Here is a 17,338-nt window from a genome sequence, read left to right on the forward strand (position 1 = left end):
GTAATTACGAGTATTTTACGTATAAATATGTATTCTCATGTATAGTTTTCTGTTTGAGGAAAATACTCGTAACTGACTCCTAACTGACTTACGTAACAACAAATTTACAACTCGTGAAATGTCTGTACGTTGCTTGTTGTTATCCGTGACAACAATCAGATTTTGTTGTAAATTCATGTATGTGTAGGAGGTATAAGTTGTTATGGTATCATTTCATGGAACAGGTTGAAAGTTGACACTGAGATTATATTGAGCAGCACTCGCATGACAAAAATTGGTTTCCTTCCTTATGGAAATTTAAACTCCAAACAGTTCTTATTGCCAAGTTGAAAACAATTTAGCTCTCTTTTGACTGAGCTATACCACAGCCCTTTTTGGTTTTCTGCCTTCAGCATGATTTTTACCATTATATTGCAGATTAAGAGGTAACAGTTCAGCATTGAATGCTGGTAGAATTGAAGTATTTCGTGGTGGAAGATGGGGATTAGTATGTGATGATGAATGGGATATACAAGATGCTTCAGTTGCTTGTAAACAATTAGGTTTCAAACAGTAAGTACATTTCTAATTCTAATCTTTGTTTCAACTTTAAACCTCTTGGCATTGATCTTTCCCGAATTATTCATACTTATTAACTGTTTTGACTGGAATAATGATAATATTATTTAAGATTAGTTTGATGTAACTGAGCAAATGATGTGATGTTAAGTGTACAATGCTCTAATCGTCTGTGATACAGAACCCTTCATAGTTCATACCTCATGTATTGACTGCAGTTTAAATTAAAATAGGAAATGGCCAAAGTGTTTCAAATTTGCATTTTGAATATGTTGTAGAGGATACCCATGTATGACCTAGGTGAACGTGAATGAACAGGCTTGATTTTTGTTATAAATCTAACAGTAAATCAATAGTTGTAATAATAGTAAAGTATATATTGTAGAGGTGCTATATCAAGTCCAGGAAAAGCATTCTATGGTGTTTCTAATGAAGATAATGATATACTAATGGATAATGTGCAATGTAAAGGGACTGAGACAAATTTACAATCCTGTGTTTATACTACATTTCATGATTGTGCTGCAAGTGAGGCCGCATCAGTTGTGTGTAAACCTAATCAAGGTATTTTTGAATTTTATAGAAATTATTAAATCAGTGCTATTTTCAACTTAAGACTATGCCTTTATGTGGAAACTGTTGAATTTAGTTCTGCTTATGTCAAAATTGCATTTCTGAAGCTATATAGATCTCTTTTCAAAATGGCATAATGCCTATTCTGTACGCTGATTGGTATTTTGACAGTCATTGACTTGCCAAAAAGAAATGAGATTTGAAGAGAAGTCATCCATAGTTAACGTATCTAATTATCTTAACCTCTAACTTGCACCTTATTTTATCGTAAATCTGTACCTTTTGATCTTTTGATCTTTTGATCTTTTGACCATGTTTATCACATGTTACACCACAAACCAGTGAACTAATTTAGAGTTCAACTATCTCCATGTAGTCCAAAAACGAGAAACAACATTCGTCACTAAATACCTAATGATAAATCCTGTAATATGGAATTATTTAAGAACAAACTACCTGCAAGAGATTAAGATGCATTTATTATGAATAGAAAACATTGTAGTAAATAACAAAGAAATTAAATCTTAAGTTATTTGTGTACTATAAGATTGTTGAGTGTCAAATCTACCATGGAATAGAATGTTACTGATATTTCTATATCTTCTATAAGCTGTTACAAGTCTCTTGCTGTAAACATGGGGATATTGGACTTGAATATTCTGGTAATAGCATCTGATGATAAGAGAGGAACTGGTGGCAGTATGGTTGTAGGTGGTAATGATGGGTATAATCTCACTATCATATTTGATATTAAGTATGAGTATTGTGTCATTCAAATTTTTTTTTTAGTACCCATTAATAGAAACATTTGTCAGCTAGTTTACAAAGCTCAGAAATAAGAATTTGACGTTTTGAACTTATGTTTTGTTTTAGGATGTGAGGATGGTTGGGTAGCTAGAGATGGTAGTTGTTATATGTTTTTTGGTGGTGCCAGAAACTTGAAACAAGCAATAGAGAAGTGTGCTTCATATAGTGCCAGTTTAGTGAATATTGAGTCTGAAGAAGAAAATAATTTCTTGTCCAATATTTTAAAGGTTACAACAGGTAAAAATTACACTTTAATAGGATGGAAGCTTGTCTAAAGGTGCGAATAGACAAGATACGGTGCCTGGTGCAGGATTATCGATACAGTAGAAAAGAGAAGAAAGGAATCTTGTCAGGACAATGTCCAGACTTGTACTTCGCGTGTTCACTTCAATTTTTGTTTGTATCAATTATTCCGCACAAGACACCATACCTCGTCTGTTCTTACTTTCAAATTCATCAACTGGTTTAAAAGTAAACATTACACTATCTGCTTGAACTAATTAAATGCAAATCTACATGTTTCTATTTCATGAGGTTTTTTTTTCATACAATTTTCACTGATCATGAAGGACAAAGGTACATGTTCATAAACTATTTGTAATCTCCTTACAAATAACCTGAATTACTTAAATATCTTAGTATTTTATACATTGTTTTGAATATTAGTGATTGTTTATGACCTTATTTTGATACTGAAATCTGATATATCCTAGGCCATTCCTAAGAATATAGGTGAAGAACAGAAGTTTAGATTATCTGTTGTGTTTCAGATGATCGTGTATGGTATACTGGTGGTAAAAGGATTAAAGGTGATTGGAAATGGTATAAACTTCATCCATCATCTGTGTCAGTGAGAAATACTAGACGAGGTAGAAGTAGAAACAGGGCACCACGTTTATCTAAAGCTGCCTTATCATTTAATAAATGGTTTCCAGGTGAGTTTTGTTGTGTATGTTTTTATATGGTTTTCATATGTTATGAAAGTAAGCTAACTGACTGAATTGAGAATAAGAGTATTATATACTTTTCTTAAAAAGAGATGAATCAAATTACTTGGCAGTGTGAAATTTATTGTTCACTAAGAATGTCTTGTGTAGAAAACATTAATCAACTTCATTATTATCATTTATTTTTGACAGGTTGGGGTGAGAATAGATTTTCCAAAGAACCACAACGAAACAGAAGACATTATTGTTTAGCATTAACTGATCAATTCAGACATCCTAATGGTAGTACTGTACAGTTAGATTATTTTTATTGGGCAGCTAAAATCTGTGCTAGTCGTGTCAGTCAGTTTGATTTTATTTGTGAGAAACAAGGTTTACCAGAACCAGAAGGTTTGTACTACATATATCTAACCATGCATTGGACTTTGTGGAGCAGATGCAAGGTTTCTCTGATTTATATCCAGTAACAAAAAAAATATGGAACTTTGTTTGTTCTCTTCTAAGAAAAATCAGTAAAAACAAACTTCTGTTTTATAGAATTTTAGTTCAAACAGCCAACTTTGAGTTTATTCTTAAATCAGAGACCATCTAATTATAATGTTGAATGATATTTTATGTAATGTATATTATTATGTATTTTGTAGAATGTTTTCACAGTGAAAATGGCAGTGATTATAGAGGGTTTGTATCAGTAACAGATAAGGGTACATTATGTTTAAACTGGACTGATTCTAGACTGGTTAACCCTGAAACTCATCCAGATAAGGTAAAATTTATATATTTAAACATACATACAAACAGATATTTGAAAAAAAGGAACACAAGGAAAAATGCTCATATTAAATTATCAAACTCTTTGGCAATAATCGTTTTCTGTCATCCATAAATTTTTGTATACATTTAGTTGAAATCTTTTGACACTCAGTAATATATTTGAATATTATTTTGAGTTAAGATTTATACCTTATTTTATTTTCTCCAAAATGGTTCTTCCTTATTTTTTGTTTGTTTTTTAACATTTGTAGGGTTTGGGAGAGCATAATTTATGTCGTAACCCAGATGGTGATGCTAAACCATGGTGTTGGGTGAATCATAAAGAAATTAAATTTGGTTATTGCCCTGTTCAGCATTGTAACCACACACATACACAAGATACAACAGAAGCTACACCAGGTAAATATTTTATCTACACACACAAGATACAATAGAAGCTACATCAGGTGAATATTTTATCTACACACACACAAGATACAATAGAAGCTACATCAGTTGAATATTTTATCTACACACACACAAGATACAATAGAAGCTACACCAGGTAAATATTTTATCTACACACACACAAGATACAATAGAAGCTACATCAGGTGAATATTTTATCTACACACACACAAGATACAATAGAAGCTACATCAGTTGAATATTTTATCTACACACACACAAGATACAATAGAAGCTACATCAGGTAAATATTTTATCTACACACACACAAGATACAATAGAAGCTACATCAGGTGAATATTTTATCTACACACACACAAGATACAGTAGAAGCTACATCAGGTAAATATTTTATTTACACACCCACAAGATACAATAGAAGCTACATCAGTTGAATATTTTATCTACACACACAAGATACAATAGAAGCTACATCAGTTGAATATTTTATCTACACACACACAAGATACAATAGAAGCTACACCAGGTAAATATTTTATCTACACACACAAGATACAATAGAAGCTACATCAGGTAAATATTTTATCTACACACACACAAGATACAATAGAAGCTACATCAGGTGAATATTTTATCTACACACACACAAAATACAATAGAAGCTACATCAGTTGAATATTTTATCTACACACCCACAAGATACAACAGAAGCTACATCAGTTGAATATTTTATCTACACACACATAAGATACAATAGAAGCTACATCAGTTTAATATTTTATCTACACACACACAAGATACAATATTAAAAGCTACATCAGGTGAATATTTTATCTACATTATACAAGATACAACACAAGCTACATCAGGTAAATATTTTATCCACACTACAAATTATTATATAAATCTAAAACTTACTATTTTTTTTCAGAAGTTAAAAATTGTCCTGATGATCAGTATTACTGTTCTAAAGAAAAAGTGTAAGTTATATAGTGATTTTACCTTTTTTCCATGAGCAGAAAAAGTCCAGTTGAATGGATAGATTTTTGTAGAATATTTCTTTAATGCAATGTTTCAATGGGATTCTCAAGGGTCATTAGGAAAGTAAAGAGACAAAGGCTTAAATAGTTCATTTGAATGGAGTTTTATTTCTTTATATTTCTAAACTGTTTTGTATATTCATTAAATAGTAGATTAATAATTCTAGGTGTATCCAATCATCATGGAGATGTGATGGGGAACAAGATTGTACGTTTGGTGAAGATGAACTTGGTTGTGGTATGTACTAAACACTTGTTTTTCTGATACATAAATTTTTGTATGATATTAGTGATGGCTGTCATTTTTTTATGTTGCCAATTTTATAATTGTATATAAATATCTGTTTTAGGGAAAAAGTTTCATTTGAATCAGATGATGGATAAACCAAAATCTTGTGTGCTAAAGTCTATAAATGTTGAATATCTCTTGCAAATGATTTTTTTGAAGTCATGAACCATCTTCAACATTTTAATTGATTAGTTATGTTTGTGGAAAACTTTTTATAAAAATGTTAATTGTAAGTCTTGCCACATCTGATGCAGGAAACATCTCACATATATTTACCATTTAAAGTGTTTAACTTGTTGTTTTCTTTCTTTAACAGAATATGCTGTAGATGATTTTAAAGCTCAGAGTAATACTATGGTATCAGGTTATACTAATAGAGTAGATTATATCAATTCTACCATTGAATATGTAAGTTTTTGTATTTTATAAATAGAAAATTTATAAACTGTGTGTACATGTGCCTTTTGTTCCCAGCATGGCAGGTTTTTAAACTTAGTCAAAGTTTGGCTAATAACACATACAGTAATTATTGTAGAAAAACTTGCATTAGTCTTGAAATGAAAAAAGTAAAAGTTGATTGATTAGATACAAATTATATTAGAAACAGGGATGTCACAGCTGAATTTTTTTATGATGAATAATAAAGGGACATTTTATACCATGACTTGAATGAAATAAATTCAGACCTCTTATCATTTGTTACACAATTTGAATTAAAAGTAAAATATCTATATTTTCAGTGTGCTAAAAAATGTGTGAATACCAAAGATTTTGTATGTCGATCGTTTTCATATGGTGATGCTTATGGGAGATGTTTTCTAACTGATGTTAATACCAAGAGTGGTAGATTATTATATAGTTCACGATATGATTATTATGAACTTGAAACTCAAACAGGTAATCATTTTGTTTACACAAACTTTTCATGATTGACAGTGAAAATAGAGAAAATAGCTTAATATTAATCTTATATGATGATATCTATTTTCTAGAGAATTGTACAGGGTATTATAAATGTAATAAAATGTTTATAATTCTAGAGAATTATACAGGGTATTATAAATCTAATGAAATGTTTATAATTCTAGAGAATTGTACAGGGTATTATAAATGTAATAAAATGTTTATAATTGTAGAGAATTATACAGGGTATTATAAATCTAATGAAATGTTTATAATTCTAGAGAATTGTACAGGGTATTATAAATGTAATAAAATGTTTATAATTCTAGAGAATTATACAGGGTATTATAAATCTAATGAAATGTTTATAATTCTAGAGAATTGTACAGGGTATTATAAATGTAATAAAATGTTTATAATTCTAGAGAATTATACAGGGTATTATAAATCTAATGAAATGTTTATAATTCTAGAGAATTGTACAGGGTATTATAAATGTAATAAAATGTTTATAATTCTAGAGAATTATACAGGGTATTATAAATCTAATGAAATGTTTATAATTCTAGAGAATTGTACAGGGTATTATAAATCTAATGAAATGTTTATATTTCTAGAGAATTGTACAGGGTATTATAGATGTAATAAAATGTTTATAATTCTAGAGAATTGTACAGGGTATTATAAATCTAATGAAATGTTTATAATTCTAGAGAATTGTACAGGGTATTATAAATCTAATGAAATGTCTATAATTCTAGAGAATTGTACAGGGTATTATAGATGTAATAATGGTAAATGTGTATCTCGAAATGAAGTATGTAATGGAGAAGACAATTGTAATGATTTTTCTGATGAAGATAATTGTGATAGTGAGCTTTATTCAATTCTGTAGTAAACCTTATAATGTAACCTTTTTACCTTAGCCCCTTTCATGTTAGTCCCTTTTTAGGGACACTTTTAGTTTTTAATTCCCATATAGAAATATATGCTTTAGCTGGAAGCATATTTAAACGTGTCATCTACCATCCAACCACCATCCCCATTTCCATTATAAGATGAAATTTTTTTGATTGCAGAAAGGTTCACAACAGACATTTTGGAAAACTTTAGTATCTGGTACCAAGCTGGGGTATAGAATTATACAAATCAAGAATTTGTCTGATGTTTGACATTACTATGACAATGAGTGTCACTGTACTGAAATAAAACTCTTCTTCTGATTCTATTGAAGGTACACCAGCAACAATTGAAGTACGTTTAGTTGATGGTGAAGATGAACATTCTGGTAGACTAGAGATAAATTACATGGGTGAATGGGGAACAGTTTGTGATGATAAATGGGATATACAAGATTCTAATGTTGTTTGTAGGATGCTGGGTTACCCGTAAGTCATTTTCTTTGATTATTCCTAAGTCTGAAATCTGGATTATTTCATCTCATCATATTATATAAGCTCTTCTTTTATTGTTAATGATTCAAAAATTATAAAACTAGTATATAGTGGAAATTGTTATATTCCTTTCAATAAGTCATTTTCAAATTCTCTGATACCTAAACTGTTGCTTTTTGAACACTGTAGCTGTAAGTTGATTATTGTTTTCTATGAATACACTTTTAAGTAAAATTTAGATAAATGAAATATTAAATTTCAGATTTAAGCTATACAGAACAAAGTGACCACTACAACATCTTTGGTTAAATTCTTTCACTCATTCTTTAGGAGATTGGTTTATGTACATTTAATGTAATATTCACAATAAAAAGATCTTATTCATGTCCTTAATTATTTCAAATTTGTTTGTGTCTGTGTCATACCCATACATATCTCATACTGAAACAAACTTTATGGTGCCAAAATGCCAACAGATAAGCATAAATTTCATGGATTGCCTATAGATAAGTCTTTAAAATCACATGTTTATTTTCTAGTGCTGCAGAGAGAGATACATCTGATGTAGATTATGGATCAGGTTCAGGCAACATTTTATTATCAGATGTAGAGTGTTTTGGAAATGAAACTAGTCTAAATGAATGTGAAAAATCACCATGGAGACAACATTCTTGTCAACCATTTGAAGCTGTAGGTGTGGATTGTAGGGTGGAAAAAGGTAAAGTCTAGGTTTTTAGATGTACAGTATGTTTTCAATATGTACAAAAAAAAGGCTGGATGACAATTTCAAAAATGGATGACAAAATTAATGTATATTTTTCAGAAATACAGTTTGTCATTATGAATGTCTTTGAAGCCAACCAAAAGATTTTACCTGAATATATTTTGATATTTTTCAGGATGTGATACTGAACAATTCCTATGTGATAATATGAACTGTATAAAAGGAACTTATGTTTGTGATGGTGAAAATGATTGTTTAGATGATTCAGATGAAAAGAATTGTAGTATGTTTTTATACATTCATTTGATGTGCAGAAAAATATGAGTTAATATTGTTTTTCGTCTAGGAGATTCAAAAGTTGTGTTAAAGACAGGTTATGACACCAACAGACTACATAAACTTGTTATTTTTATATTTTTGAGCCCATTATGATTGAATTTTGTTGCAGGTCTGATTGATAATTAAAACTTTTGGAATGACAGTAAATCTCATTTCATTTAAAATCTGGCATTCTACTTTATTTACATGATAAAAGTGAGATTTTATGTGAAAGCGGGAAAAGGGGATGGTTGCCATTAAAATGCTGATAATTAATATTTCATCTGCCAAGAATTGTTTACTCAATCACTCAGTATATCAGCAGAAAAGAGTTCACATTTTTTTCATATTTACCAATCATATCTAAATAAGTTTGAATGTAGGGCCTACATGAATTATGTTATTTTGTAGAAACAATAGTTGAATTAGTTAACGGTACTAAACCTAATGAAGGTCGTGTAGAGATTATAAGAAATGGTATTAGAGGTACAGTATGTGATGATGACTGGAATAATGAAGACGCCAGTGTTATATGTAATCAGCTAGGTTTTCCGTAAGTCTTCTGAATCTTTGCAGAAACAATGATATACAACTAACACTACTATTATAAACCATTAAAATTATGTCTAATGATTGACATGTACAGGTGAATTGAAACAGTAGCAAATATTTCTTTTTTCAAAAAATAAACTTTTTTGAGTTTATTATTGTAAATTTAAGGAATCCTTAAAATTGTGTAAAATCAATTAGATACTAGTGAAGGCTTAATTTTTATGGATTTCATTATATAAGTGTGTTTTGATCATTTAAGGAATAAATGTGGATCTTTTTATGGTTATGGAAAAATCAACGTTGGTTTATCACGTGAAGACAAATGACCCGACAAAGTATAACTGAACCAATTTCACTATAATCACAATTATAAGTTTCGGTATAGTTAGACACATTTTGTATCTTTTAGACGTGGTGGTAAAGCTGTAAATAAAGCCCGTTTTGGTGAAGGTATTGGTATTATATGGTTGGATAATGTCGCCTGTTCTGGTGATGAGGATACAATAGATGATTGTACACCTGACTGGGGAACCCATGATTGTGATCATAATGAAGATGCTGGTGTCATTTGTTTAGAGGGATCTCTTCCAGGTATACATGTACAGAACTTTCACCTTTAAGCTATTTTGGATTGTTGGAAATATACTTAATCACTTAAGGCCCTTCGCGATTATCGACGTCATCAAACACTTAGTTTTAGTGGAATTGCAGACACCACAGATATGCAAATTGATGCTATTAGTGTCAAGGATACACATAAAAAATTTAAAAAACCTTTTTACAATACCTTTAACAAGTAATCATGCAGAAAAGTAGAACGTAAACTTCCATTCATTTCATTTTCATTTAAGTAATCTCCTGTTTATCTTTACCCTGTCGAACTAGTAACTGAATAATCCTCAGTTTTCAATTTGTTCTATAGAATTCCTTCTAGAGTTAATCAGCAACCCTCTGTTTATATTTGCCCTGTAGAATTACGTGTACAGTTAATTGGAAGTAGTAAACCTAATGAAGGTAGAGTAGAAGTGATTATTGATGGAGAACGAGGTACGATATGTGATGACTCTTGGGATGATAATGATGCAACAGTTATTTGTAAGATGCTGGGTTATAAGTAAGTGAATATCTTCCAACTGTTATTTATGTGTTGGTGCCTCCATTATACATTATACATTTACCTGTATAGATTGATATAGTTTACTTCTGTATCAAAATTATGAAAATACTGCAGAAACAATTGATGTAAAAGCATGGTTTTTTTTTTGTGAATTCATCTAAATATGCAGAATAGTTTAGCTAAGAACATTGATGCCTTTTATATATTAACCAAATTATCATATATATATATATTTATATATATATATATATATATATATATATGTTTATACCAATGATAATAAGATAATATACTATCTGTATAGTGCAGATAGTGGACTATTAATACTTACTCTCTGTGAAATAATATAAAGATTTTCAGTATGTATTGAAGTTTTTTGTTTTTTCTTAACACTGTAGAAACGGTGGAAGAGCTCTAATCAAATCAGCCTTTGGTAATGGAGCTAGTCATTTACCTATCATATTAGATGAAGTTGATTGTTTTGGTACTGAAAAGTCTCTGTATGATTGTGATACAGCTCCTGTTTATGAACATGATTGTGATCATACAGAAGATGCTGGTGTCGTCTGTTATACTGAATCAACTGAAAACCACACAGTTGATGTGAATTCTGGTGAGTAAGGTTTTTGTTGTCTGTCAACTTTCAAACTTTCCTTAGAGTGAAGACTATGCTATTTTTTTGTTATAATTTTTTTTGTTCCTTCGTGTTGGAAAACTGAGACATGATGACATAAACAACTATCCATTACCGTTCTTACAAAGCAACGTAGCGCTTTTTCTTCTATTTTTTTAGCTTCACAATGTGGCAATAGACCATTTGAGGACACCCCAACTGGAAGTCGATTTAAAAGAGAAGCTGAATTTCCCAGGGCTCAGAAAATTGTTGGTGGTGATTTGGCAATCCATGGCATGTATCCATGGCAAGTTGGAATCAGACAAATTGTTAGCCAATATAGCGATGGCAGTGTTCTAAGTCAACATTGGTGTGGGGGAACTATTATATCTGATACATGGATACTAAGTGCTGCTCATTGCTTTACGTATGTATTTCTATGTTGCAGCCTTTTTTCTTGCTTATATCACTCTTCATCCCTCATTACACAATTATACAATCCTTTTAGAGCTAAAGTTCATTACCTCATGCACTTGTCACTGTTTCTAGTCTGTTTATTATTCTAACAAGCAAAATCCACTTAATTTAACATCAACTTTATCAGCTGCCATTTTTCATACATTTATCATCTTATACATCTTTTCTAATCGTTTTTCGCTGTCTAACCAAACTTTAGTTGTCTGAAATGCAGTAAGAATTATTGTGAGAAAATATATTTGCAAGGCTGATATTTTTCTTATTCTACCTGTTATAATTTCTTTCTTTACTTGCAATAATCAGTTGCATTTTCTCAAAATTCTGAAACAAGGTTATAATATAATATATTCCTTATCTATGGTGATGCAGTTTCCAGTGTAACAATTTTCTTAACTTTGCATTCAATCTATCTTATTCTAATAAGGCCTTCAATTACTCTTGCAGAATTTTTCAAAATAAAGCAATGAGCAGCTCAGAAATAGATGGGTATTGAAAGAAAAGATCTAAAAATAAAAAAGTTAGTTCTACAAACAAAGTTGTATGCAGAGTTAAAACAATGTTTTTTTATTGTAGGATTAAATAAGGAATGTGGAGTAAGACATGTTAATCAATATACACCTCGTATATCTGGTGGTTTTATTGCCACACATGGTTCTTTACCATGGCAAGTTAATATTATTAAAGTATCATACGGTCTGTTCTCAGTTCGTCATTGTGGTGGTACAATACTTACTGATCGCTGGATATTGACGGCTGCTCATTGCTTTGAGTAAGTCTAATACAAATTTGGAATGAGCTTATTTTTTTTAGAATGTTGAGCATTATTTCCTTCAAACCTAGAATTTTTGAATGTATTTTGCATGCTGCTTATATGATTTTTTGTAGTTTTTCTATTGGTACAAACTATTGCCCTCCATGATCTGCCAAAGTTCTTTTATCAGTAAGAGCAAAATTTGACCCAATAGCATCACAATTTGCTCTGCTAATGGTGGGCTTACAATACAATTCAATGTTTGAATGTTCATACCAGAATTCCTCTTACTGAATTGGTTGACAAAATATGATTTTATTACAATGCCCTAGAACATGAGTTACATAACCACTTTGTCAGATCATGATTGGAATACAGAGCTGACCTGTTCTTTCTTTTTGTTTTTCTTTAAATTTAACCCATCTTATTTGATATTTTCTTTTGTAATTATTGAAGAAATCTGATAATGCATGAAAATGAAAGGATCCATTCAACTTCCGAGAGACATTTTTTATAGCTTTTTATAGAAATTTTGTCTTTTTTATTCTTTTATTATATTACAATTATACAAATTGTTTGTCAGTACTGTTTGATATAGGCCTTGTATCGTCTTGTGGCTGCTACCAGTTGTTGACAGATATTTGAATGTCTGTTATAATCTTTCTTGTCCCTGCATTGTATTGCATCTTTTGAATGTTTAAATGTCTTTTTTTTAGCACAGCTCCCCATGTGACTGTATTTTTGGCATCCATTGATCTACAGATCTAGTTTACATTCAGATTCTTCAAATAGAGTTTAATGGAAGTGATCTCCCTTGTATCTGATAATGATGCAGAAGCTGCAATGGTTTTCTGTAAACATTGAATGTATCTCTGGAATACAAAATTTTTAGGAATGTTTTGGCCTTTTTTTATATTTGGACTCAAGAAAGGACTTTGAATACTTGTTGTAGTGATCAATGATTTTATCAAATTTAGTATTGTATGTAGGCCCCTAATTGATTTTAAATGAAAAGTCTACCAAACCAGTAGACATTAATTCAGGTAATGAAAACTCTGGTTATATTTCTAGTCGTCTGAGAAAGAATCGTATATTAGTAAGAGTTGGTGATCATCATCATAAAAAAGAAGACTTAGATGAGCAACATTTTGAAGTTGAAGAACTTATTCTTCATGAAAATTATCAACGTAAGTCTTATATACATGATTTTCTTATTAAAATTAATTTAAACTTTTAGAATTATAGTACATGACCTTTCAAACCCAGCACGTTGCTAGCTAAGAGCATTACTGATTCCGTAAATAACAAATGCAGAAAGTTATGCACAGCTCCCCTGATCATTGGTTGTTTTCCCTACACAAACATAAATAGGGTATCATTATTTTAAGAGGTAGAAATATATATTGGTTCCACAGTCAGTCAAATACTATGTTGATACAATCTTATTGTCCCTACTAATTATTGCTTTTTTTGGGCTTTTTAGGCTCCACACATGATAATGATATAGCATTAATAAAAATAAAGCCTAATCGAGCTGGTAAAAGAATAATATTTAGTAATTATGTACAACCGGCCTGTCTACCATCTAGTAATCAACTATATAAAGTCGGAGAGAGATGTTTGATATCTGGTTGGGGAGATCTTGGTGATGGTAAGTACATTACATTTCTTATGAATAAAGATATCATCTAATTATTAACTTTCCAATAGTAAAAATGAGATGTATATCAATATATGATCATTCATATATAGATTTAATTTTACTATTCCAATGATCACAGACACAGATATTTTGATATATGATTTTAATTTATTACTATTTATCCACACACTAACACACGCTTAGGTGATTATAGGCTACTGTATTTTATGTACATGTTTTATTTCACAAAATACTATTGAACTATAAGAAATATGATCTTGATAATAATATTGATATAGATCTTTAAGCACGATGATTAGTTACTATTGTTAATTGTCTAAAATCCTGTTATATAAATTAGTATGCTTCACTGGATAATTAAAGTGGCAATATATCTTAGAATATGTTGTTGGAGAAAGTGTTTTATTAGGAAAGCTTGTAGCTTCTATTTGCACCATTCCAGTTTCCTGCCTGATGTCTGTGGTTTGTTATTCCAAACAAACTGGAGCAGATAGTGATGTCACTTCATATTTATAGAATGGAGCAAATTAAAACTATATACATTAAATTCTGGAACCCTCTTTAGAATCCCTTAATCTCAAAAATATTACACACATATTTGTGTTATTTTTGTAGTCAGAAGGTTTAATTTCATACTGTCCTTGCAGAATTGCTGTATAGGTGACAATGCTAAATATCTCTTAGAATCAATATTTGTCATGGATGACATTACAAACACATTTTAATGGATGACATTACAATTTATTGATATAACAACATATTTATATTGTTTTGTATGTGTCCTCAAATTTAATCAGCAGTCACCATATGAGATGTTGTATAAATTGTAGTTATTTTTCGCAGCATGTGACAGGCTGTGACACATCAAATGTCCCAAAAGAAAAGTGCCATGTCCCCACCTTGGGACATGTTCCTGTGGTTGAAAACCTACAATGTAGAATATTTGAGGAATTGACATTGCATCATATTTGCATGGATGACATTACAAACAATTTTTAATGGATAACATTACAATGTATTTGACAAAACATATTTATATTGATATTACAATATATTTATATTGACATTACATACTCTTGACTGACATTACAACTTTTCCTTTTTATTTCTTAAACGAAATACATAATACTGGTGGTACAGCTTGCTGTAAATCGAAAAGTGTTTTATATGAGTTCTTGAAAACACTTTCAATTACTAAGTCGTCAACGCTAAAAGGCGTAATTCTTGCCTGATTTTGACAAAACTTGGTAATATTATTAATAATCAAAAAGAAGTGTATGACTGAAGGTTGAATATTTCATACTGGTGATTGTTACTGTACTGATAAATATTTTTTTATTCAAAATCAAAGCCGCCAGTAGGCATATTTGCCCTTAACTAGCAAGCTATCTTTCCTGATAAATTTGTATTTTAACCAATATAATGAGGGGTTGCCCAAACTCATATAATTTTCAAAAACATTTATTTTTTATTTCAGATAAATATACATTAATGGGTGTAACATCATTTGGTAATGGATGTGCTAAGCCTAATGCACCTGGTGTTTATGCTCGAGTCTCTTCCTTTATTGAGTGGATTAATGAGAAAATAAACAGATATTAGATATGGCATCAAAGAAGTAACAGAACCTGGTGTAGAGCTGCTCTGTGAACAAAACTCATATTATTCAAAGTGTATAGACACTGATGATTACATGTGAAGGGTCATCAAAATTCTAATTTTAAACTGAGTTATAAAGCTAATGAAGCTAATCCAATGACTAGACCCACTTCTTTTCAAAATGTTTGCAAATGTAATTTCAACATGAATTCTTGAAAAACTCAGGTTAATACAAAAGCCACGTCAAGACATTCTGACTTCTTACTTCTAAGGTTTTTTTTTTATGTGATTTTATGCTATTTTAAATCTGTATAGCCTAATCTAACGTGTTTAGGTGCTTTATGGTTAATTCACCTTAATGCATTTCATTTCTGGTGGATGAAGTTATGACCTAAGCTTTCCTCTCCTGATTAGGCTCTTGGTGCTGCGTCATGCAGTCTATAATGAAGGAAATTTTGTCTGGACATCAGTGATAACCTACTCATTTCTAACTGTTGAGGTATCTCTAACTTGTTGCAATGCACAGTTTATGGCACACAAAGTCTAGAGTTTATTTTCTTATATCCGAATGTACTATCTGTGAATACTATCATCTGAATTAAATTTAATGCATGATTTAAGCCCATTATTTTCAAAATTTGTCCGTCTGACCACCACTTTTAGAATAATTTTAACACCAATTTGATTGGTGCATTCTACCAACTTTAACTTTCTCATAAATATTCTGGATTATATCGGACAGGCACATTAAGGGGAGCTGTGCATGTGGTACCAAAACCACCTCGCCTGTAAGCCATTTGGTTTACCCTGTTTCCAGTAAAAATTACAAGAACATACATATAATATATTTATCAACGAAGCAATGCTGAAGCCTGATGCACAAGTCACAGGGATTTGTGAACAGGCAATAAGAGCATGAAATGATTTGACAATTGAGGATGGGAAGAGACATAGTTTATTTGCAAGAGCATCAATATTTCATTTCATGTGTCACCCATTGAAGATAAAAAATTATAGTCAGAACTCGGAAGCAATAAAAACTGGGAAGTCAGAAGTGAAAAAAAGGTGGAAGTTGGAATGGAATGCTTTTATAGGTTAACTCTTAATTTTAACTGATTTGTCTGAATTTTGAAGGTTTATATCTGAATTTACACTACTCAAATATTGGCTGATTGGACTTCATTTGATTATATCTGACTTTACAACCCTTTTCAGCATTTTTTAAAACCATTACAAATATTAATAATAACTTTGGTTCAGATTAATCTTATGGTTAATGTTGATGTCTTCAGGTTTATTTCACACCAATTGATGCAAGACAAACTTTAATCAGATGCCAAGATATGTGTATATTATACAAATGGTATTATATGAGATAAGTATATTAATAAACAAACAATAAAGTTCATCCTTTCTATCTCTATGTCTTTGCTTGTAAGATTTATTCAGGACATATTTATATTTGGGTAGGATTTATTGCTGTATATTGTCCGTGTGGCACAGTCTGTTCATACATGTCTTTATCTGTGAAATTTTTTCTTAGAATTGTGAGAACTTTTTTGATTTGTGATTAACTCAATAGGAATATATGTAACAAAATGGATGAAACTTTCCTTATGGGATGTTGAATTAACAAATCAAGAAGTATCAGATGTTAGGCTACAATCTAATCAAAACCAGAATACGCTTTTGTTTCTTTTTAACAATGTGACAAGATATTGAAATAGGTTGAAATAAGGGTAAGCATTGTCTCCTCTACTCTTCTCCTGAGTATCAAATATGTGAACACGATAGAAAGCTGGTTTCTTGATGGGTTTTGATAAAATTTGGT

At 30.6% G+C, this 17,338-nt stretch overlaps 2 protein-coding genes across 2 annotated transcripts; both read left to right on the forward strand.

Moving 5' to 3' along the window:
- Positions 1-448: 448 nt before the first annotated feature.
- On the forward strand, positions 449-11,025 carry LOTGIDRAFT_106459 (hypothetical protein; the record flags this gene model as incomplete). The annotated part of the gene is made up of 9 exons (XM_009062015.1): positions 449-552; positions 944-1,122; positions 4,379-4,432; positions 7,534-7,687; positions 8,233-8,416; positions 9,119-9,288; positions 9,697-9,878; positions 10,224-10,401; positions 10,803-11,025. Coding segments are annotated over 9 exons (1,428 nt in total), but the record flags the coding sequence as incomplete, so codon positions are not given.
- Positions 11,026-11,382: 357 nt separating this feature from the next.
- LOTGIDRAFT_183243 (hypothetical protein) lies at positions 11,383-16,928 on the forward strand (the record flags this gene model as incomplete). Its single annotated transcript, XM_009062016.1, has 4 exons — positions 11,383-11,444; positions 13,326-13,432; positions 13,729-13,898; positions 15,386-16,928. Coding segments are annotated over 4 exons (354 nt in total), but the record flags the coding sequence as incomplete, so codon positions are not given.
- Between the last annotated feature and the right edge of the window lie 410 nt (positions 16,929-17,338).

This window comes from Lottia gigantea (genome assembly GCF_000327385.1).
Source record: "Lottia gigantea unplaced genomic scaffold LOTGIsca_5, whole genome shotgun sequence".
Classification (NCBI taxonomy): Eukaryota; Metazoa; Mollusca; class Gastropoda; family Lottiidae; genus Lottia; species Lottia gigantea.